Below are 24,578 nucleotides of genomic sequence, written 5' to 3'. Positions count from 1 at the left end.
TTAGCAGCCGAGCTCTTAACCACTGTGCCACCAGGGCTCCTGTTATGTCTTAGATACAGGATATTTTTCATCCCCAAGTCAGAAGCTGTGTGACATCCAGTGCTCTTTCCTTTTAAAAGTGTCCAAGATCATTAAGAGTTTGCGTTGCAGCATACTTTGTGGGCAACAAGGTGTGGGAGGGTATGCCCTTTTAGGGTTACATGATCCCAGAGAGACATATTTACTTCTTGTCACAAATGAGCACAATGTTGCTTGTGTTGGTAGCAGGGAGGCATTGACTCAGGGCTGAAACTTATACTCAGCTCCCAGGCAGTGCTCCATATTAGTGGCAAGACTGCAGAGGAGATGGCTGCTGGGTGTGTCTGGCAAATGGAGCCTCGAACACAGGGAGACACATATTCAGCAAAACTTCACATACTCTGTGTCTGGCTCCCAAGCCAAGAACTTCTAGCACTGAGCAGTCAAGGAGTTCTTGGAAACTTTGGATGTACCAGCAACCATGATGGCCTAAAGATAAGTATTCTCCTCTTTTCCAGACCATATAGGCCCCCCTGATTCTAATTTGATTCTGAATAGGCAATAGCTTGCAGTAATGACTGGAATTATGTTGCTGACCAGTCCAATAGGATGGGTGTTTAGAATCAGACTCTAATGCTTTCAGGCAAATACATAATTTTTTTTTTCCTATAATTTGAATCTGTACAATTATATCCATGCCTGCCCTCTCCTCTAGGTGAAGTTGCTTCAGTAAACACAGTTTGGAAACGTCATGTCTAGAAACCACAGTCATTTCCAAATCCATAGACTGTTGCTCTTGGGTCACGTGTGATAATTCATGTCAACTGTAACCAGAAATGAAAGATAAAATGGAAGTTACTTTTATTCCTGTGGACTTCCTACATTGATCTAGGCTATGCGGACTCATCTGGGGAAGGGAGAGGCAGTAGATAATTCCAGTGAATGTCCTCAACACAGTCAGTTTCATTTGGCTGCAAATGATAGACCTGTTACTTTCACTCCAACGTCTGGCACTCAGTAGGTGTTCAATGTGTATTTTTTTGTTAATTGGTGGTAAAAACTGTGCTTTCTTGTACTACTGCAGAGAGGAGAACTTTCTAATTCATAAGGCTGACATAGCCCATGCTATCGCCAGAGAGTTTCAGCCTAGAGGCCAGTAGTGATCAAGAGAGACAGGCTAAAAGGAACTCAGGCTACTGAGTGACCAGGTGGCCAGTGGACCCTGAGCTTATGGGAGGCACTGAGTTTGATGTTGAGCTGAATGGAAGGTTGAGTTTGTCCTGCCCATGTGAGAGTTGAGGCCAATGGTTCTAGAGTGACCCTACAGTCCTGTCTTCCTAGGGCCCTGCTTGGTGCCAGCCCCTCCAAGGACTTTCTTTGTTAGTGTGTGAGCTGGGCTGGTAGCCCAATGGTGAGGTCCTGCCGGAACCACACAGGGCTCTGCGTGTCCTAGGTGGGGAGATGAGGAAGGGGCCAGCTCAGATCAGTGTCACCTGGAGTGGAAAGGAGTTGGTGGACTCTGGGAACTCTCAACAGGAAGTGGGGATGGAGGAGAAAGGGTGGCCAGCAGGCTAGAGGCTGGGTTGGGCACTGAGCTCAAAGCAAGGCAGAGAAGAGAAGGAAGGAAATTAAGCTTAGGGAGAATGAGGAGCTTCTCAAGGACCCTTCCCTCGAAAACTGCCAGCTTTTCTGGATGTGGGAGAGAAATGTCCTACTCTTGCTCTTCCCTGCACCCCAGGCTATGCCTGTTTGACCTCCAGAACCCATCAGGCATCCCCTTCCTCTCTGCCACATAGCACAGGCGAGGGAGGAAAGAAATTTACCCAAGCTCAGGACCAGAGAAATTTATGCTTCCTTCCGAGGGTGCTCAGCATCAACCCTGTAGAAGGGCAGGCCCTGGAGAAACAGGAGTGGGCAAGAAGGAGCTGAGTAGCTACTTTGTATGGGGATTTGTGGATGTGGTGGGGAAGAGGGGAAGCAGGACACAGAGCAGAATTATGTCCTTGGCCTGCCTAGCCCAGAGTAGGTACCTGTGAAGGAAGGGCAATGAAAAAACAAGACATCAGCCCTTCCTTTTCAGCTAGGACACATTTATTAAGGTGCTGGCCCTCCAGAGAAGATGGTCAGTCACAGAGGGGCTCAGTCTGATTCCTGCAATTGGAGGCGTTTCATGGTTTCCTTTATCCAGGGCAGGAAACTTGAGACTTTGGTGAAAACCCCTGGAGGCTTCCCTTCCTTTAATCCATAGGAAACAATGCCCTGGGCCACACTGTTGCACACAAGAGGACCCCCAGAGTCTCCCTGGAAATGGAGAAGGAGAGGACTGAACTTGGCCTCCTCCTGATCCTGCTGCCCGGGGGAGCTCCACACTCTGGGAGAAGCTGCCACGCACAGTGTAAGAAGAGAGGGCAGGCAGCCTCTGGGCAGCCTCAGCAGCCAAGCTCCAACCCTGGATATTGTTGTGGCTTCGTTTCACCCAAGGTTTCAGTCTCCCTTCCTCCCCCAGGTCCAGGATCCTCTCCCTATAAGGGCCTGTGGGACCTTTCGTTCCAGACTACTTCTCATGGAAACAGAGGCAGGTAAGTGCAGCTGAACCCGAAACCCATCATGGAGGACGATCCATTAGCCAAGGTGGGTGTCAGCTCTTGAGTTTTTGCCTGTTTTAAATTACTCCATGTGGAGGGAGCACTATTTTCTAGTATGTGTGCCCTGACATGGGGCAAAAGCCACCCCCCAAAAATAAATAAATAAATAAAACCGTTCCTATCATGTCAATTCCAACTCATTGCCACCCCATGTGTTACAGAGTAGAATTGCTCCACAGGGTTTTTCTTGGCTATAATTTTTACATGACACCTCTCTGCATGATTTGAACTGCCAATCTCTAGGTTAGTAGCTGAGTGCAAACTGTTTGTGCCACCCAGAGAGCTTTGGAGTGGGGCAGGAAGTTATAAATTCATCCTTCACCATTGGTAGGCCAGCAGAGGCCCTAGTGACTCCCCAGCTTGGCTGCTGTCCTTCTCTCTTCCCAGGAAAAATGGTCATAGCCTAGTGGGTGAAGGAGTCCCCCACTGCTTGGGTCTCCAGGTCCCAGCTCTTCCCCTGAACATCCTTCTCCCCAGAACTAGGCTAGGCAGATGCTAAACCCACCTGAAAGGAAGACATCATCTTCTTCGGGTCCCCCACACACATTTCAGACGTACTGTTGTAATAGTTGGAGAAGTTGGACTTGCACATCTGGTCCTTCTGCACAGTCAGTGCCACCTCTTGCAGCGTGGCTGGGTACTGGTTCATTCTGCCAACCTTACCCCAGCCAGCCACACTGCACACCTGTCCTGGCCTCACCTGGGCCTTTTTCCTGGGCAGGAGGATCGGGCGCACGGCCGCCGTCTGTTGGGCCTTTGTTTTCAGCTGACGGGGAGAGACAAGAAAGTCCCAGTCAGCAATAGCCTGCTGGGCCTGGAGACTCTGACAGGTTGCACCGTCTTGCTCCTTCTCCAAGGCCCTGGAACTAGTCAAGTAGGCCAGGGTAGGAAGGTAAGAAGGGCAGGGGTCATGGTGGGAGGAGAAACTTCCTGGACCCAGGGGAGCAAGGAGTAGCAGAGGTGTGTGCCTCACCTGTAGTAGCATGATATCGTTGGAAATAGTCCTCTCATTATAGTCTTTGTGGCGGATGGCTTTTCTCACAGGGATGTGCTGTTGGGTCTTTTCCTGCTCCTTGATGTTGTGGGCCCCCAGGGTGACATTTATTTTCCTGCACAGAGAGTAGGGAGTCCTGGATGCTAACCAAAAGGTCGGCAGTTCGAATCCACCAGCCATTCCTTGGCAGCCCTACTGGGACAGTTCTACTCTGTCCTATAGGGCCACTATTGAATTGTAATTCACTGGACAGCAAAGGATACAGACAGCAGAGTAGGGCAGGGAAAGTTATGGAAGCTGTAACCCAGAAGCTGGAAAGAACAGGTGATAGAAGGATCCGGGCAGGACTGTAGCTGAGGGAAAATGGAGGAGACAGGAGGCCTGGGTCTGAGATCACTGTGCCCTCTGCTTCTTGTAGCCCAAGTAGAGTGCTAGAATCATTAGTAACTGCACCAGTGGTTCTCAGGGATCAGTTACCTAGCCCCAACCCCCACCCCAAAAAAGCCACAAAGAGTTGATTTTGTTTGCATTTTGACTCCCAGCTAAATATGGCACAGCTGGGCAGCGTAGGTCCTATTTCTTCAGCAATGCTTCTGGCACTGACCTGCTTCTCTCCTTTCAAAATTAGCTGCCCTCTTTCTCACTATCTCAGAGCTCTGGCCCCTTGGTTATGAGGAGCCCAGATAGCACCTTGGGAAGAATGTGGGGTTCCCTGTAGGGTGTTCCCAGGTGAGTCTGGGCTGTTTGCTGCTTCTCACCTTCCCCAGCAGTGAGCAGCCGTCAGCACGAAGTCCTCGCTGATCAGGAAACCACCACACATCTCTTTATGCGTCTGTTCCCAGATGTGAAGAAATGCCATGTAGGGGTGGGAGTGGGGCCTGGCCTCATGTCCCCCGATGATCTCCCCTGAAGGACAAGTCTCTTCTGCTGTGTGCACCACTGAATCCCCTGAGCAGACATCTGCTTGATGGTTCCAGAATTACAGGCATTTGCGAGCCTGGGATGGCCTGAGGTGGGGCAGGCTGGGGTGAGGGGCCTTAGCCTCCTCCTCCAAAAAAAGGGAAGAGCAGTCCCTGGTCTGTAATCTTTCTTCTGCACATCACCGGAGGCAAGCATAGCTGTCTTAGGATAGCGAGGTCCTAGAGATTCCAGAAAATTCCCCTCTTGACCTTTCTTAGTTTTAAGTGAATTTCTAAGACAACTATGAGTCCTGTAATAGCTAAACTAGTGCTGCTTTCTAATGGCCAGGACATAAGTTTAAGGATCTAGTGTTATATCCTATTTCCTACAGCCTGACAGAGCGGGTGCCCAGTAAATATTCACTGGCTGCATGAAAGAATGACCTCCGATTACTGGATGAGGGCTGCTGCGGGTAGTGCTGGTGGGATTCTAGAAAGCAGAGAAGTTGGGGGTCTGTCAAAGATCATGGCCCATTCTTGAAAAGAGGGGAGCTGCCGAAGCCTGGGAAGAATTGCAGCGCTGGGGAGGGGTGAGGGTGGAAAACACTAAATAGACAGTGGTAACTTTGGTGAAGGGTAAGGCAGTACACAATACTGGGGAAGCCAGCACAACTTTTTCAGGGTAAGGTTATGGAATTTCCATGGACAAATCCAAACTCCTTTAGGTACTGAATTACTGGACTGAGGACCACGGGGACCATGGTCTCAGGGAACATCTAGCTCAATTGGCGTAACACAGTTTATAAAGAAAATGTTCTACATTCTACTTTGGTGAGTAGCATCTGAGGTCTTAAAACCCTGTGAGCAGCCATCTAAGATATTTCACTGGGGTAACCCCTTCAGGAGCAAGGGAAAATGAAGAAAACTAAAGACACAAGGGAAAGATTAGTCCAAAGGACTAATGGACCACAGCTACCACGGCCTCCACCAGATTGAGCCCAGTACAACTAGATGGTGCCTGGTTACCACCACTGACTTCTCTGACAGGGATCACAATAGAAGGTCCCAGACAGAGCTAGAGGAAAATGTAGAACAAAATTTTAACTCAAAAAAAAAAAAATCAGACATACTGGGCTGGCAGACTGGAGAAACCCCGAGAGTATGGCTCCGGAACTCTCTTTTTGCTCAGTAATGAAGTCACTTTGGAGGTTCACCTTTTAGCCAAAGAGTAGACAGACTCATAGGACAAAATGAGACTAAAGGGGCACATCAGCCCAGGGGGAAGGACTAGAAGGTAGGAGGGGACAGGAAAGGGAAACCAAGGTCGAGAAGGGAGAGTACTATGTCATGGGGTTGTTAACCAATGTCATAAACAATATATGTACTAACTGTTTAAAGAGAAGCTAGTTTGTTCTGTAAACCTTCATCTAAAGTACAATTTAAAAAAAAAAGAATGTAAAAATTTAGAAAAAAAAGAAATTCAGAGTTGGAAAACCGGACTGAGGGGTCTTGGGGCTGAGCAAGGGTAAACAGTGTCATGGGAACAGTGGTCCCACCAGTTGCAGGGTCAGCCAAGTTCTGAGCTTCTCTCCCCCGCAGAGGGGTGAGGGAAGCACTTGTCTCATCCCACATACAGAAGCCAGGCCTACTCTGCCCTCTGAAGGGAAATTTGTTATTTCTCCTTTCCAGTTTCCCACCTATTGTCATGCACTTCTAGGAAAGTCCCACTTTCCAGGTGACAAAGGTAGGAAGTGGGGAAGAAATAGTATCCCCGACTCTTAAGAATAGACTTCTTCCCTGCTCTTTCTCCTGATTGCTTATCCAGCATCATACTGGGGACCTGGGGTGGGACTGAAGGTGGGATTAAGAATGTTCCTGGCAGATGGATGGATCAGGAATGTGCAGAAGGAACAGAAGATCAGTGCCCATGGTGAGATGGGGCTGGACCTCGGAGGGTGGGGATGGTCACTCACCTGTCTCTCCCTCAGGGGCCAGAAGAAAAGCTAATAGGAGCATGAGCAGCTGCATCTTCCCAGGAAAACTGACCAGGTCAGAGCTGCTGGTTCTCCCTCCTGGCTTGCTTTTAGCCCCCAGGAGAGGAAGGAAGTGGAGGTGGGCTCAGTGATCTCATGGTCACCTCTGGTTTTGTGGTGTTTCATCACAGAAGGCTTTTTACAAAACCTGTCATTCACACCTATTCCCATAACCTCTGCTTGCTTTCGTTCTTTGGGTGCTTGAGGGAAAATCAGACAGTCACCACATCAGTACCTACAGCTGATGACTCAGAGCAGAGCCCAAGTTTACCAAGTGGGGACTGCAGGATGTGGCATCGTCCAGTAGAGGTACTAGAGTCCCAGAAACAGAGTCCCCAGTGACAGGACTACCAATGCCTTCATTTCCATACTGCTAAGTCCATCAGGATAATTTCCACAGCAGATGTGTATTTAGGCCCTTCTCTGTGCCAGAACCAAGAATATTGGAGATGTATCTCCTTCCTTTAGAAAGGTTGCTGTCTTGTGGAGGAGACAGAAACATCAGTGACCTGAGCAAAGTATGGTGAGGGCCATGGTGGAGAGACACACAAAGCATGGCCACCATCTACTAAACCCATGTAGCAACCCATTTGTCATCATAGCTTGCTTTCTAGGGGATTTTTTTTGATGTGCATTATTTATTTCAGAGTGAAAAAGGCCATCTTTCTTCATGTTTTTAACAAAATCCTGCACCTGACTTTTATTGACCTATGTTAAGGAATCGCTGTGGCCCCAGAAGTTGAATCCATTGATTGACTCAAGACTTTGGATAGGCTGGGGTGGGTCACACTCAATTCCATGAACTCAGAATGGGAAAGGGCTAGTTTACACAGCAAAGGTCAGTTTACTAAATTGCTGATACCTTTAGAAGTGGGAAAGTGCACCTGACACCCACAGAATAATAATCGTCCTTTTAGTATTCTCTGTCCTCTGTCCAAAGATTCACACTTATGGTAAAGTAATCCTAGCATATAATGTTGTCGCTGTTGTTTTTTACTCTGTAACATGTGGAGTTGCCATGACTAGGAACTGACTTGATGGCAACTAAAAACAAGCATATAATAGGCCCATAGAAAACATTTGCTAAACTATGCTGATGATCTCACTGTAATGAAAGTGAAAGGTGGTTGTTTCTAAATAGCACAAGTCCAAGTCCGTTAAAAGAACAACTAAGTAATTACCTCTATGTGGTTCCACTTTGGTGACTTAAGTTTTCATTTTCTATATTATACAATTTTTCTATTAGAAATATTATATACCAAAATACATAATTCTAGTCTAAACTTCCTTATCAACCACAGATCTCTACTTTTTACAGCTTAGCTTTCTCAGTAGTAGACATTTAAAAAATGTCCCATGGTATCAGCAATTTAGTAAATCGATCTTCCCTGGGTAAACCAGCTTCTTCCCTTTCTGAGTTTATGGAATTGGGTGCGACTCACCAGCCTACCCAAAGCCTTAAGTCCATCAGTGACTTAACTATAACCTTTCTGATTATAGTGGTAATATATGTTCAATAAGAAAATCTGGAAAATAGAAAGGAAGAACCTCACTCATTTGACTACCTCCACGGACAAAGACTTTAACCTTTAAAAACAGTGTGTTTTAAATACTTGTGATCATACTGTATATGGAAAGCAATTTCCTTTGATTTTCATTTAACCTTGTAACTTAAACATTGCCTTCATGTTCTTAAAAATTTATTAGTTAATATCACTGTAGTTTCTCTTTTCTACTTATAAAAATTTAACATGCAAGTAATTAATAAAATTATTGGAAAATAGAAAAAAATAATTTAAGCAAAGAGAAAACAATTAAAATTACCTGATTTCTTACCACTCTTTGATAATCATCTTTAATATTTTGAAATATGATCTAATACATTTTTTACCCATGCAAACACCATAAAACCTGTGAAAGCTGGAACCTGTGTAAGGCAGAGAACTGTCAGAGAAGGAAAACTTTAATATTTTCCACTAATAGAGAGTGATAGAAAAGTGGTAAGACGGCACCCTCTAAAAGGTGGAAAACCTGCGAGACCTGGAAAAGCAAGGCAGTCCTTCCAGTTCTGGCTCTCACAGGCTTACCTGTATCTAACTTTTTTTAATTTATTCTTTTATTGTACTTGGGTGTTTTAGCTGAAAGTTTACAGTTCAGGTTAATCTCACATACAAAATTTTATGCACATATCATCATGTGACACTAGTTGCAGCCCCTACAATGTAACAGCACACTCCCCTGTTCCCCCCCTGGTTTCCTGTGTCTGTCTAAACAGCTCCTGTTCCTTCCTGCTTTCTTACCCTGCCTTCTGAGAGGAGCCACCCATTTGGCCTCATTTCTGCTCGAACTAAGAAGCACACTCTTCACATGTATTATTTTATGTTTTACACTCCTGTCTAATCTTTGTCTGCATAGCGGGCTTCAGGAATGGTTTTAGTTCTGGGTTAACACAGAGCCTGGGGGCCATGGCTTCGGGGTCCCTCCAGTCTCAGTCAAACCATTAAGTCTGGTATTTTTATGTGAGTTTGAGTTCTGTTCCATACTTTCCTCCCACTCCTTCAGGGACTTGCTGTAATGTTCTCTGTCAGGGCGGTCATTGGTGGTAGCCAGGCACCATCTAGTTCTTCTGGACTCAGGCTGATGGAGTCTCTGGTTTATGTGACCTTTTTGTCTCTTGGGCTAATATTTTCCTTGTGTCTTTGGTATTCTTCATTCTCCTTTGCTCCAAGTGTGTTGAGACCAATTGATATATCTTAGGTGGCTGATTGCAAGCTTTTAAGACCCAAGACGTCACTCACCAAAGTGGGATGCAGAAAATTTTCTTAATAAACTTTGTTAGGTCAATTGACCTAGATGTTCCCCAAAATCTACATTTTTTTTTTAATTAAAAAAGAATTATGCTAAACATAAGCCTCTGAAACTTTTTATACTTAACAATATGAGGTATGGCATTCCTCTCTGTCAGGACATATTCATCTACATCAGAACTGTAAGAGTTGCTGCTGATTTTTGTTACTATTGTTATATTAGGATGTGAAATTTAAAATGAAAACATTACTTACTTAATCCATCACCCATTGGTGGAACTCAAAGTTGTTTGTAACTTTTTGTTGTTAATATAAACAGTATTGTAAATGTCTAAATTACCTAGGACAAATTAAACTCTTGAAGTAGGATTGCTGGATCAAAAATAAGCAAATTTAAACCTTTTGTTCACAGTGAAAAATTGCTTTCCAGGAAGCTCACAATAACCACCCCACCCCCCCAAAAAAACCACTGCCATCGAGTTGATTCTGACTCATAGCAACCTTGTAAGACAGAGTAGAACTGCACCACAGGGTTTCCAAGGGTATAATCTTTACGGGAGCAGACTGCCATATCTTCCTCCCGCTGAGTGGCTGGTGGGTCAAACCACTGACCTTTAGGTTAACAACCAAGTGCTTAACCACTGCATCAGATATAACTGTTTTCCTACACCCATACCAATATGGACTATTTTTCTCATTTTTTAAATTGAGGATAATTTACATAAAATAAAATTCACCATTTTTAGTGTAAATTCTGCAAGTGTTGACAAACATAAACAGCCATTTTATTAATTGCCAAGCTGATATGCAATAACGTTTTCTGTTGTGATTTGAATTTATTTTTAAACTAAATATTTAATATACCTATGTTTATCAGTCATATACATTTTTAAATAATGTATTTTATTTTTTTATTGTTGAAAAAATACAGAGCAGAACATACACCAATTCAATAATTTCTATGTGTATAATTCAGTGACATTGATTACATTTTTCAAGTTGTGCAACCATTCTCACCCTCCTTTTCTGAACTGGTCGTCCCTCATTGATATAAACTCACTGCATCCTGTCTAATCTTTTGAGTTACTGATGTTAATTTGGTCTGATATAGATAGTCTTTAAAAGAGCACAATGTTCAAGGCAGACATTCTTTACTAATTGAGCTAAAATATCCTTTGATGTAAGGGAGACCCCACAGGGGCTATTTTTAGTTTAAGGTTTAAAGATTACCTCAGGACAGTAGTTTTAGGGGTTCTCTCCAGCCTCAATCACTCCAGAAAGTCTGTATTCCATGAGAAATTGGAATTTGCTTTCTCACCCACGTATTTTTGGTATGTTTTAAATTGCCTGTTTGTTCCTTTGCTCATTTTTCTATACCGGTTACTAGTTGCTCTTGAGTCAATTCTGTCTCATGGCAACCCCATTCATGTCAGCTCCACAGGATCTTCAGTAGCTGATTTTTTAGAATTAGATAGCCAGGCTTTTCTTCCAAGGCTCCTTTGAGTAGGACTCAACTGTCAACATTTTGGTTAGTAGCCAAGCATGTTAAACATTTTCAAGGATTCTCATTTTTCTATAAAGTTCCTAAAAATCCTTTTAACCTACTTACTACATAATTCTCCATTTTGTAGATGTGCTGTGATTTGTTTCTAGATTGTTTTCAAATTTTGGCAATTATAAATAATGTTGTGATAAGCAACTTCATGCACAAAAGTTTTTTTTTTTTAATTTTTCTATGTATATTCTGGTTCTATCACAGGTTAACTTTTCAGAAGTAGAATTGTTGGATCATAGGCTATTAATATTGTGAAAACATCAAAATAGAGTAATTTATCCATGTCTATTTTCTGTGAAGACATTTACTGAGAGAAAAAAGTACACCTTAGCAATATCCTCTTGCTTGGACATTGTTTTCAAGACATTTAAACTCTTGAGAGTTTCCCAATTTTTATGATGCTATGTAATTATTACAGTTCAATACTATTTCCTCATTTCCATAATTGTACCTTTTTCTACCACTAGTACCATGGACCCAGATTTTCACTCAAGTGCTGGTAGTTTATTGAAAAGGAACAAGACCCTTGAGTTTGCAAAGCTTAGGAGGAGCCTTGACCTCATCCATGCCCTGAGCCTTTGGCCCATGGTATGCACTTTGGTCTGGTTACAGAGCCTCTCCTCCTCATCTCTCCAGCTCTTCCCAGCCTGACTATAAAGGGAAGTGATCCCTTTGCTTCTGCTCTGCATCTCCCCCATTCACTCATTTCTCTCTAAGTGCCTTAACTGTTCTCGTTTTTACTGAAATCAGGTGATCTGCTCTCATAAAGTTTACAGCCTAGAAAACTCGATGGGAGCAGTTCTACTTTGTAACACATGAGGTCTCTTTGAGTCAGAAGTGACTTAGCGACATCTAACAATGACAGTGGTAGAGGGAAGTCTTGCTGATGGCTCCTGAAAGGAACGTGAGGAAGAAAGAAATTATGGCTTATTTTTTTTTTTACTATATGCTTCTTTTCTCTTTCTTTTTTAAGAAAGTGAAAGTGAAGGTGATACTCTTGCTAGTGATGTGTCCTTCTTTGAATGGTGTTCCCATTCAATTCATGTTTTTCTCAAGCTGTCTTGTCATATTTGTTTTAATTCCTGGCTAGATAACCTTTGTTGTTGACTGATGGGTACGTTGCCTTAGGTAATTTGTCTGGGTCACAAGGAGTTAAGTGCTATTAGCTAGATAGCTGTGGATGAGGGCATGATTTAATCACTGTAAAGACAGTAACCAGAGAAGGATTTCCAAGCAGAGTCTCTGGCTTTCGATGGTATCTGAAGTCTAAAGGGGTGGAGTGGCAGAGCACAGTTCTATGGAACATTCAAGGCTAGGTTTTGTTTGCTCAGTGCCTTTAAGCTACAGAACTTCAGGGCTTTGTGTCCACCCTGCCCAGGCTGGCCACTCCTTTGAATTGTTAGAGCCCCCACAGCTTTGGGAACCACTCCCTTGCTTTAGAATCATTTGAAATCACCTTCTCCTCACACAGAAAGAAAGGCTGCAGAAGAACTCAAGCACCCCAATGTCTCAGGCCCTGTCCTTTCCCACCACCCCTATTCCTGTCTACCTCCCTAGTTAGGTTGGTTCTTTGAGAGTTGGCCAGGGGCCCATGAGCAGAGCCACCCTTAGGTGATATGCTGATCAGGCTGAGAATGGAGAGAGTAGGGAAATTTTTTTCTTTTAACTTCAATAACTAGTCTAATGACGAAGGCCGTGGAGGAAGATCCTCATAAAATCCAGAAAAGAAATTCAAGAGAGTGAAAAGCATACTGAGGTGGCAGATAAGGAGAAAAAACTACCCTTATACAGCAACCTGCTTAAGGAAGAATCCCATCTGAAACAAGGCTCAGTAGAGAGGTTAAATTACGCACTTGGATGTGACAAAAGGAGCCAAACAAAAAATAGTGAAAAACCATGTGTGACTTGTGATTTTTAAAACCTGTGTCTAAATAAAAATGAGTCATAAGAAAATACTGAAAAGAAGATATGATTAAATTTTTTGTTTGTTGAGCACATGTGGAATATCAATTGGCTAATATTTGTTTTTTACTGACCGTAGGTCCTCACTCCATCACAGATGAGAAATCTAAGGCACTGGGAAAGCAAGGAACTTGTCCAACATCACTCAGCTCAAAAGCCAGAGGGCGAGCAGGGCTGAGAATACAGGAGTCTGATTCCAGAGCTTGTGCTCTTGTCAATGACTCTACAAATGTCCCCATTTCCTATGTGATTTATGGAATCTCAGGGAAAAATTAAGGAGGTACTGAAGAATAAAAGTTTCTGTCTATATTTCTGATACATGACTCTGGTTCTCTTAAAAGAGAAAGATACTTCTGTGGCTATCACATCATGATGGAAAGTCCATTCAGATCGCAGATCACACACTTTCTTTACTTTTATTCTTTGTTCTCCTGATGTCCTTCCCCAACATGTAGGAGAATATCATGCCTGACCCATGAGGGGCAATCCTTTTGAGCCTTAGCTTCTCATTGAACCACATCTAGTCACTATTGAATGTGGGCAGGGCCACTCTATGTAAGTATCCATGTAATTGATGCCAATGACACAATGACTTAACATTCCTACATTCATACATGAGTCTGCTCTTTTACGCTTGATAGTTCTCTTAAGTTATGGCAAAATCAACATCTGTGTCTCTAAGGGGCCATAACTTGGCCCTAGTTGATTTCATCTGGACATGAGACTCAGCTTTGTTGCTATTGTCTCTGAATTGCGATAACAGAATTTCTGAGGTGTTTGCATGACATCAAAAATGGTTTTAAAGGAGGGGCTTCTCAGTGAAGAAGTGGGTCGGGTGGGTAAGGTGGCACTTCCAGTTTGCTTGTGTAGTGGCAAGGGTGGGAAGCGGGAAGGAATAGGGAGAGAAAAATGTCAATAGGACAGATATATGTCTACGAGCTTTTCAAAGTTTTGGTATCCACTAGAAAACCCTTAAATTCCCCTTGTTGTGTCCCCTAATCACCAATAACAAAAAGTATTGGGAAGGACAAGGCCTGGATATAGGGTTGTAGATAATTCAGCACCTTCTGGGAGTGAATAAATGTCTAGGGTGATGGGTAGAGAGAGAACTAGAGAGGAAGGGAGAGAAGAAGTGGACTTGGGTGAGAACAGCGCACCCACCCTTACCATACCGGGACAACAACACACTCAGAAAAGATACATTTCAGGGTGGGAGTTAGTTGGAAAAGAGTGATATGCTGGGTCGTGATGTCACTTTTGATGTGACCTTGGGTGGAACTCAAGAGCTCCCCCAGTCTTAAATGCTTGTGAGCTGCCATCTAAGATACTTCACAGGTCCTGTCCTGTCTGGAGCAAGGGAGAATGAAAATCAAAGACACAAGGGAAAGATTAGTCTAAAGGACTAATGAACCACAATTACCACAGCCCCCACCAGGCTGAGTCTAGCACAACTAGATGGTGCCGGGCTACCATCACTGACTGCCCTGACAGGGATCACAATAGAGGGTCCCAGACAGAGCTGGATAAAATTGTAGACCAAAATTCTAACTCACCAAAAACAAAACAAAACAAAAAACCAGACTACAGGTCTGACAAGGACTTGGAGATACCCTGAGAGTATGGCCCCCAGACATCCTTGTAACTCAGTAATGAAGTCACTGCTGAGGTTCATTCTTCAGCCAAAAGTTAGACAGGCCAATAAAACAAAATGAGACTAAATGAGCTCACGAGCCCAGGGCAAGGAAGAGAAGGCAGGGGGTGGCAGGAAAGCTGATAACAGGGAACCCAAAGTCAAGAAGGGGAGAGAGTTTTGACATGTAGTTTGGCTGGCAACCAATGTCACAAAACAATATGTATATTAATTGTTTAATGAGAAATTAATTTGCTCTGTAAACCTTAAAATCAAACAAGCACAATAAAATCAAACAAACAAAGAAAAAGCTTTAAAAAAGGTGCTAATAAATGTTTTGGATTAATAAATGAAAAAAAAAACTTAAATTTGTAGTAAAGGTAATTTCTACTTTAGTAAGATATTGAAAGGCGAAATGAAACACTTGGCTTTTTTCAAAATACATGAATACAGTTTGAAAATTTTAAAAATTGTGTTTTGTTCTAGGGAAAAGTTACAAATAAAGATATCAATTAAATTCTAAAAAAAAGTATGTAATATAAGTGGAAATAGTGTTTTTCATCTAGTAAATAAATTATCTACTTCTTGAAAAAAAAAAAAAGCTGAGCTTTCCCTTGCCCCGTGCCTGGGGATCCTCTCCCCAGCAACATTTCCCACCAAGGCCATTTCTCTTCCCCAAACCATTTTCTTTCAATAGGGTCTGAAGGTCAAACCTTAACCTTCTAGAGGGCTCTTTTTCTTCCCCTATCTCTCAGGGGCTAGTGCTATGTGCTTCCTTACAGTATCTGGACAGGATGTGGCTAATGGTATGGTTTGGGGTAGGTAAGAGGTTCTTAGCAGAACCTCCAGTACGTGATTGTAAAACTGGTGGGTCTTTCTACCTCTCTTTCTCTCAGTCTTAAAGTTCAAGGAAGGTATAACCAAGTATTAAGTGCTTGGAAACTCTGATTCACGCCTAAGAATTTCTGTGTCACATCCCCTGTCTGTCTTCCAGTCTTAGTATGATATCCTCTAGGTGTAGATACCGCTCTGTTATTTAGTGTCTCTGTGTCTGACAAAGTACTGGGGAGCAACATTGGAAAAACCTGTGAACAAAGCAGAAGATCTAGACCATTCCAGCCAACCTTCCATGTCTGCCCAGTGACAGAACCACGTGTGTGGCCCCCATGAGAACCATACTGGGTCTCCGAGAGCATTTCACAAATGGAATTGTGACAGGATGATTTACTGTGATACTGATGTCTGTATTATGCTCTCTTCGGAATCATTTGCCAGAACCTCCAATATGTGATTGCAGAAGTCTCAACTTTTTAATGTCCCCTAATCTCAGGTTTCTAAGCCTGGAAGACTGGGGCTCTGCTCCTGGACCGTGTTCAATTCATCAAGTCATTGAACATCACACATAAGATTTTAGGGGTCTGCTATCCAGCCACCTTGGCATTACATGTCAAGAACTTGGCTGCTGGTTATGAGCATTTTAAATACCTTCATATAACTTATAAGTGATGCTCAATAACTCCTGAGGAAGTAGTGGAGGCCAGTATCAGTGGGGTTTTCGCCAGTTTGCATTTTTTGTCTTGGCCCCTTTCCTTCCAGAAATCTCATCTTTGCTTCAGTACTCACAGAGGCAGAGAGGACAAGCTTTCATCTTATGTCCATAGAGAGTATAATGACATCAACTAAAAAGGGAGGAAAGCCTTGTCCAGCGGGGTGACCACCACTGATATGTGTCCCAGAGGACAGGGTCCTCATTGGTGAATTAACCCCCAGCTGACTTCTGTTGGCAAAAGATGGGCTGGGGGAGGAACACAGCATAGCTATCTTCAAATAATTTGAGGCCGTTATTAGGTAACTGAATTAGCTGCTAATGTATATACAAATACAATATAGGAGACATTGTTGTTTGTTGTTGTTAGGTGCCATCGAGTTGATTCTGATTCATGGTGACCCCATGTGTGCAGAGTAAAACTGCTCCACGGGGTTTTCAAATCTGTTAACTTTTCAGAAGCAGATCGCCAGCCTGTCTTCTGAATTTCCTCTAAGTGGGTTTGAACTGCCAAGCTTTCAGCTAGTAGTCGAGTGCTCGATCATTTGTACCATTTGAGGACCTACTAGGGGACATTAGGGAAGAGGAAAGACAAAGTGTGCTAATATTAATCCATACTTAACTATGTTCCAAATCATGTACAAGGGGCTTTACATAAGTTTTCTCACTGAATTCTCCACATTATCCATGGGAGTTATCATTAATCACATTTTAAAATACAACAGACTCGTGGGTGCTAAGTGATATGCCTACATAGTTACCAAGAGTGTGTATACACACACACACACACACACACACACACACACACACGGCACATGCCTGCCCAGCTGCAGGCTTTCCCCTCTATCACATTTGGATGTGGTGGAAGCCACGATGGACAGATTTCAGCTCAGCGAAAGAAAGTAGTGTCTTGCAGTGGCTGCTGGGGTGAGCCCAGGTGCTTCCTGTCCATGGAGTTGTTGAAACAGAGGCTGGAAAACATCTTAGTCAGGGAGATTGGGAAGTCATCATGGATATGGATATAAGATCACTTTTAAGACCCCTTGTAGTTCCAATCCTTTATCTCACAGTTGGAAGAGATCTGACCTGGGATTTAAGAGACTTAGGCATCAATCCTGCTGTGTGGATAAATTGCCTTTTACTGAATGTCATTATTTTCATCTGTCAGAAGAGGATTCGAGGGTATAGCACAGGCTTTCAAATGTTTTTAATCATAGTATCTTTTTCTTAAATGGATTATATATGTATAAGAATAATTTTTTGAAATTATATATAGGCATATAGATATTTAAACACACATATTTATTTTATATATGATTATATACACCCACATACATGTAAAAAAAGAAAAGGCTTTCCTTCCTTTTTAGTTGATGCCATTATACTCTCTATGGACATAAGATGAAAGCTTGTCCCCTCTGCCTCTGTGAGTACTGAAGCAAAGATGAGATTTCTGGAAGGAAAGGGGCCAAGACAAAAAATGCAAACTGGCAAAAACCCCACTGATACTGGCCTCCATTACTTCCTCAGGAGTTATTGAGGATCACTTATAAGTTGTATGAAGGTATTTAAAATGCTCATAACCAGCAAACAAGTTCTTGACATATAATGCCAAGGTGGCTGGATAGCAGACTCCTAAAATCTTATGTGTGATTTTCAATGACTTGATGAATTGAACACGGTCCAGGAGCAGAGCCCCAGTCTTCCAGGCTTAGAAACCTGAGATTAGGGAACATTAAAAAGTCGAGACTTCTGCAATCACATATTGGAGGTTCTGGCAAATGATTCCGAAGAGAGCATAATACAGACATCAGTATCACAGTAAATCATCCTGTCACAATTCCATTTGTGAAATGCTCTCAGAGACCCAGTATGGTTCTCATGGAGGCCACACACGTGGTTCTGCCATGGGGCAGACACGTGTGCATACATATATATTTGTGTGCATTTGTGCGTATAGTTGCCATGTTTTTGTTTTGATACCTTCATGTTCTTTTTCCAAGCATGACCTTTGTATATCGTTGTCTCGGATATTTTGAGAACACAAAGAGAAGCTGTGTGAAATTAACTGTTCTTCCCTTACTGCAAAAGTGATTAAGATCTAATTATGACAGTCTGTTAAAGAGGTCTTCATTGGCAACAAGATGTGAGAGGACATGACTTTGAGGGAAATAGGAACACTGAGGGAGATATTTTCCCCATGCAAAAATGAGTTTGGTATTGGTGGTATGTGTTTTTTGGTCAAGGTGTATTCATCCATAGCTGTGACCCAGACTTAACTCCAAAGTAGTGCCCCAGATTGGCATCAAGACCTTGGAGGGGACAGCTGTTGGGCATGCCTGGCTAAACTGGCCCAGGCACGAGGGAGCCTAATTTCAACAGAGTCTCATATCATGTGTGTGGCCCCCAAGCTAAGGGCCATCCTCCTTTGAAGGGTCCCTGTGGTCTTCAAAACTAAGGATGCAGCAGTAACCATGATGGCCTGTGGGTTAGAGGCTGTCTTCCGTTTGCTGACACAATGTACCGTACAAAATCTTATGTGATTGATGGAAGATAAGGAAATTTGGTACCTCTTACGTATCAGGATTTGTACTGAAGTATTTACCCCACAAGGTGCCCTAGATATAAAACATAAAGAAATTACTTCCCTGGTTGTGATTTTTCTCCCTGCATCCCTCCCTTACCCTGGAGGTGGGGTTCTACTTAGTGTGTATTAGAAATCTTCAGACCAGAAGATCTCCAAATCATTTCCCGTCCTATACACAGCTGTTCTAGGGCTAAGTGTGGCAATGCATGTGAAAACTCTAACTTGTTAAAAAAAAAAAAAAAAATTACTGCTATTTTCCTTAAACAAAAAGCTTTTCATTTCTGTGGATTTCCCACAGGTTCAGGCTGATGTGACCAACCTGGACCAAGAAAGGAGACCTTGAGATATTCTGATAAAAAGTCTTTACGACTGTAAGTTTCATGAGTATATGGATGACACCTACCATGATTGCTTCTGAATCTCCAGTGCCTAGCACCTAGTGTCTGCTCAATGTCTATTTGTTTGCCAATTGCTGTCAAAAGTAGGGCTTCCTCGTCCTTCTGCGGAAACTCTCTTATTCAAAAGGCAGTTGTAGCCCAGTGAGCAAAGGGAAGCCTTAAGCTAGAAACCGGGCTGCCATCAATGATCAAGAGAGCCAAGGGTGTTGAGTGAATAGCTTGTCAGTGAACTCTGAGCCCATGGGGATGTTGGGATGGACGTGAGCAGCTCAGATTCCTGGAGTGAGGTGAAAAGCCTAGAGTTCTAGGGAAAGATTATACTCATTCATCTCTAGGATTCTACTCTGGAGCCAGCAGAAGCTGATCCCTCAGAGCCCCTCTCAGTCCTGCCTGTCTCAGGTAAGAGACAGGTGGAAGCACAATAGAAGAATCCTGCTAGGAAGAACATGGAATCAGGGAGCACTGGCTTGAGGTAGAGAGGGAAGGATTTGCTCAAGTCAAGATCATCAGAAAGGACAGAAGGTAGTAGCTAAGGGGACCTTTTAAGAGACTCTCACACTTAAGCAAAGCTGGAATAGAACAGGGAGCCAAGGGAGGATGGAAGGTGATCTGGAGTCAGAGGAGAACTGGGTATGGTTGGGGCCAAACTGGCATCCTCAGTTTCCCAGTCTTCCAAGCGCCTGGCTCCCTGACTTGAAAATATATTTCCACTCTGTCAGGGCTTTTACTCCCCTCCAATGGGGAGGATATAGGGACCTGAGAGTCCCCTGCCATGGACTCGTAGCTTCCAGGGTTCTTGAGGTAATACACCCAGCCCTTCCTCACTCCTGTTCTTCTTGCTATAAAATTGTAGAATAGCAGTTTAATAGAGCAGTTTGGAGGACATACAAAGTTTATCTTGAGACCCAAGACAGGCTTAATTTTTCCTGCGGAGTAAACTCAACTTTCCTGATGGAGCCCAGACTCAGTTGGCAGAGGGTCAGCCACAGAGAGATGTGGAAGTCAAGCTGAATAACAAAACTGCATGAGGTTTGGGAGGAGGTGGTGTGAGGTGGGGAAAGAGGAGGAAGTAGAAACAGAGGAGAAGTGTGAACTGAGTGAACAGAGGCAGTGCTGGTACACAGTTGGTACCTAATGACTGCTGTTCAACTCTTAAAGGAGAAAGCCATCATTTACAATCTAGAGATGGTCTTTATTAGGTCCTTGGTAGTCTCCAACCTTGAGGTCTGGATTCTGTCCCAAAGAAAATACGCAGTCACAGAGAGGACTCAATCTAATCCCTACTCTCGTTGTTCCCTTTATCCAGAGCAGGAAGTTCAGGATCTTGGTAAAGACCTATAGAGGTCTTTTCTGTACCAATATTTTTCTAAGTGTATAAGATAGTCACTCAAGTCTAGAAAAGGGGATCTTTAAAATCCGAGAAGACAATAGGATCCTGACATCAGGAAAGAGTTTACACACCAGATTGGATTAACTTTTTTTGAGGAACCTTTTCCTGAAGAAAACCAACCTGTGATGAAATATGGAGATTTTTCACTGAGATGATACCATCTTCTTAAGTGTGACCAGGACAGATCCACACTGAAATGTAATCACTGAAACAGTTTCTGTGATTTTGTGAGTTAAACAACAACTGCCAATGTGATAGGACAGTGACTAAGGCAGATAGTTAAAATGACGCCCTTGATAATAGAAATTTAATCAAGGTTAGTTGACTACATATAAAAATAATACCCTGACTTCTATCTTCAGTTATACCACACCAAGCTATTTGGACCAACACACTGAATGAAAACAATTTAAACTATTCAAGAAAAACTTACTCTAAAGCATTGATGAGCTGATAGTGGAGAACTGTCATGCCACATTTTGGGCTTAATTCTGAAACCCAGAAAGGTAAGCAGAAGTCAAGTCAACCCAAGATGGTTTTGCCCTGAGGATATTTGCAGATCTCAAAAAACTCAATTTGGTGATTAATCTGGGGCCTCATGGACTTTCTCTTAGGATGAAGTGAAACAGAAGGAATCTACCCCCAACAGAGAAGATAGTTTTGGTTCTCATTGACTGGATAGTCCAGAAAAAATCAAATAGTGGCTTGGGTTTTTAGGTGGTATAGAAAAGAAATGGCCCAGGTGGCAGGCAGAAGCAATTATAAGTCCTCTCTGGAAGGAGGCACCTTTATTCTAGGCTGTGGGAATTCTACCAGTATTTCACCATACTAACACACACAACACCATTTAAAAAGTAATAAGCAGCACATAATCAAACATAACCAGAAGCATAAGAAAATAAGACACCATGAATGAGAGACAGCAAATAACTCTCAGGAGAAACAGATCAGCAAATATTTGAGATTCTGGTACATGTTATAATTCCAGCTTGAAAGTAACTATAGGGAACAAGAAAATATCGACAGTGTCATAAGAGAGTTGATAAGTGACTAAAAATTTTTCCAAAAATAAAAATAAAAAATAACTTAATGGATGGCTTTGCTAGCAGGTTGAAGACAGCATAAAAGAGAATTATTAACTGGAGGAGAGCTCTGACAAAATTACTAGGTTATAGACAGAAAAACCAAAACCACTCTAGTAGCTAGAAACTACTAAAGGGAAATAAGCATTGTTTATATAAAATGATATTCATAATTTCTAATGACGTTTAACAAAATACAAGAGAACTAAAATTTTTTTAAAAATGCTGGGAGAAGGTAAATGAGGTTAAAAGTCCTGGGTTTCTTGTACCTGTTGATTAAATTTACTCTTTGATAAGTTAAGGAAACACACGGTGCTTTTATGTAACCACTTAAAGAATACAAACAGAAAGCATAACTTCTAAATTAGTAAAAGAGAAAAAAGGATAGGCAGAAAATAATCCATTTACAGAAAGGCAAAAAAGAAGGGAAAATGACAAAACCATAGAACAATTTGGACAAACTCAAAGCCTAAAGTAAAAGTAGACTTAAAAAACCAATATATGAAAATATCCCCTGAAGTCTTCTTAAAGCCCAACAAGAGTTTAGCTAAACTAGCAAAAAATATCTGCTTTGAGCATTATGCTCTTTTTTTTTAATTAACTTTTATTGAGCTTCAAGTGAACGTTTACAAATCAAGTCAGTCTGTCACATATAAGTTTATATACACATTACTCCGTACTCCCACTTGCTCTCCCCCTAATGAGTCAGCCCTTCCAGTCTCTCCTTTCGTGACAATTTTGCCAGCTTCCAACTCTCTCTATCCTCCCTTCCCCTCTCCAGACAGGAGATGCCAACACAGTCTCAAGTGTCCACCTGATATAGTTAGCTCACTCTTCATCAGCATGTCTCTCCTACCCACTGTCCAGTCCCTTTCATGTCTGATGAGTTGTCTTCGGGGATGGTTCCTGTCCTGTGCCAACAGAAGGTTTGAGGACCATGACCTCCGGGATTTCTCTAGTCACAGTCAGACCATTAAGCATGGTTTCTTATGAGAATTTGGGGTCTGCATCCCACTGATCTCCTGCTCCCTCAGGGGTTCTCTATTGTGCTCCCTGTCAGGGCAGTCATCGATTGTGGCCGGGCACCAACTAGTTCTTCTGGTTTCAGGATGATGTAGGTCTCTGGTTCACGTGGCCCTTTCTGTCTCTTGGGCTCTTAGTTATCGTGTGACCTTGGTGTTCTTCATTCTCCTTTGCTCCAGGTGGGTTGAGACCAATTGATGCATCTTAGATGGCCGCTTGTTAGCATTTAAGACCCCAGACGCCACATTTCAAAGTGTGATGCAGAATGTTTTCATAATAGAATTATTTTGCCAATTGATTTAGAAGTCCCCTTAAATCATGGTTCCCAAACCCCTGCCCTTGCTCCGCTGACCTTTGAAGCATTCATTTTATCCCGGAAACTTCTTTGCTTTTGGTCCAGTCCAGTTGAGCTGACCTTCCATGTACTGAGTGTTGTCCTTCCCTTCACCTAAAGCAGTTCTTAGCTACTAATTAATCAGTAAAAAACCCTCTCCCTCCCTCCCTCCCTCCCCGCCTCGTAACCACAAAAGTATGTGTTCTTCTCAGTTTATACTATTTCTCAAGATCTTATAATAGTGGTCTTATACAATATTTGTCCTTTTGCCTCTGACTGATTTTGCTCAGCATAATGCCTTCCAGGTTCCTCCATGTTATGAAATGTTTCACAGATTTGTCACTGTTCTTTATCGATGCGTAGTATTCCATTGTGTGAATATACCACAATTTATTTAACCATTCATCCATTGATGGACACCTTGGTTGCTTCCAGCTTTTTGCTATTGTAAACAGAGCTGCAATAAACATGGGTGTGCATATATCTGTTTGTGTGAAGGTTTTTGTTTCTCTAGGGTATATTCCGAGGAGTGGGATTTCTGGGTTGTATGGTAGTTCTATTTCTAACTGTTTAAGATAACGCCAGATAGATTTCCAAAGTGGTTGTACCATTTTACATTCCCACCAGCAATGTAAGAGTTCCAATCTCTCCGCAGCCTCTCCAACATTTATTATTTTGTGTTTTTTGGGTTAATGCCAGCCTTGTTGGAGTTAGATGGAATCTCATCGTAGTTTTAATTTGCATTTCTCTAATGGCTAATGATCGAGAGCATTTTCTCATGTATCTGTTAGCTGCCTGAATATCTTCTTTAGTGAAGTGTGTGTTCTTACCCTTTGCCCACTTCTTGATTGGGTTGTTTGTCTTTTTGTGGTTGAGTTTTGACAGAATCATGTAGATTTTAGAGATCAGGCGCTGGTCGGAGATGTCATAGCTGAAAATTCTTTCCCAGTCTGTAGGTGGTCTTTTTACTCTTTTGGTGAAGTCTTTAGATGAGCACAGGTGTTTGATTTTTAGGAGCTCCCAGTTATCTGGTTTCTCTTCATCATTTTTGGTAATGTTTTGTATTCTGTTTATGCCTTGTATTAGGGCTCCTAGGGTTGTCCCTATTTTTTCTTCCATGATCTTTATCGTTTTAGTCTTTATGTTTAGGTCTTTGATCCACTTGGAGTTAGTTTTTGTGCATGGTGTGAGGTATGGGTCCTGTTTCATCTTTTTGCAAATGGATATCCAGGTATGCCAGCACCATTTGTTAAAAAGACTATTATTTCCCCAATTGACTGACACTGGTCCTTTGTCAAATATCAGCTGCTCATACGTGGATGGATTTATATCTGGGTTCTCAATTCTGTTCCATTGGTCTATGTGCCTGTTGTTGTACCAGTACCAGGCTGTTTTGACTACTGTGGCTGTATAATAGGTTCTGAAATCAGGTAGAGTGAGGCCTCCCACTTTCTTCTTGTTTTTCAGTAATGCTTTGCTTATCTGAGGCTTCTTTCCCTTCCATATGAAGTTGGTGATTTGTTTCTCTATCACCTTAAAAAATGACATTGGAATTCGGATCGGAAGTGCATTGTATGTATAGATGGCTTTTGGTAGAATAGACATTTTTACTATGTTAAGTCTTCCTATCCATGAGCAAGGTATGTTTTTCCACTTAAGTATGTCCTTTTGAATT

At 42.5% G+C, this 24,578-nt stretch overlaps 1 protein-coding gene across 3 annotated transcripts; it reads right to left on the bottom strand.

Annotated features, from left to right (window-relative positions):
* Positions 1–690: 690 nt before the first annotated feature.
* Positions 691–6,638, bottom strand: LOC126084310 (granzyme B-like). Of its 3 annotated transcripts, none has more exons than XM_049898821.1 (5): positions 6,530–6,637; positions 4,416–4,563; positions 3,637–3,772; positions 3,169–3,429; positions 691–842 (listed from the first exon to the last, which is right to left on the bottom strand). In XM_049898821.1, the coding sequence occupies exons 1-5, from the start codon at positions 6,582–6,584 to the stop codon at positions 834–836; spliced, it is 609 nt and encodes a 202-aa protein (XP_049754778.1). In that variant the 5' UTR covers positions 6,585–6,637; the 3' UTR covers positions 691–833. The 3 variants fall into 3 exon arrangements, with proteins under 3 accessions (XP_049754778.1, XP_049754779.1, XP_049754777.1); XM_049898822.1 differs by lacking the exon at positions 691–842 and adding an exon at positions 2,088–2,319 and having other exon boundaries at positions 6,530–6,638; XM_049898820.1 differs by lacking the exons at positions 691–842; positions 6,530–6,637 and adding exons at positions 2,088–2,319; positions 5,687–5,775.
* Between the last annotated feature and the right edge of the window lie 17,940 nt (positions 6,639–24,578).

The sequence above is a fragment of the Elephas maximus genome, chromosome 10, assembly GCF_024166365.1.
Source record: "Elephas maximus indicus isolate mEleMax1 chromosome 10, mEleMax1 primary haplotype, whole genome shotgun sequence".
NCBI classification, from domain to species: Eukaryota; Metazoa; Chordata; class Mammalia; order Proboscidea; family Elephantidae; genus Elephas; species Elephas maximus.
This window is presented reverse-complemented; position numbering and strand designations above follow the sequence as displayed.

Bases quoted from the DNA above. Each gene is read 5' to 3' on its own strand.
- LOC126084310 (XM_049898822.1), bottom strand. From the start codon at position 6,584: ATGCAGCTGCTCATGCTCCTATTAGCTTTTCTTCTGGCCCCTGAGGGA. The intron at 3,773-4,415 runs GTGAGAAGCAGC...CTCTCTGTGCAG, and splicing joins GCTGCTCACTGCTGGGGAAG to GAAAATAAATGTCACCCTGG. The intron at 2,320-3,168 runs GTGGGTTTAGCA...CTCCATTTCCAG, and splicing joins AGATGATGTCTTCCTTTCAG to GGAGACTCTGGGGGTCCTCT.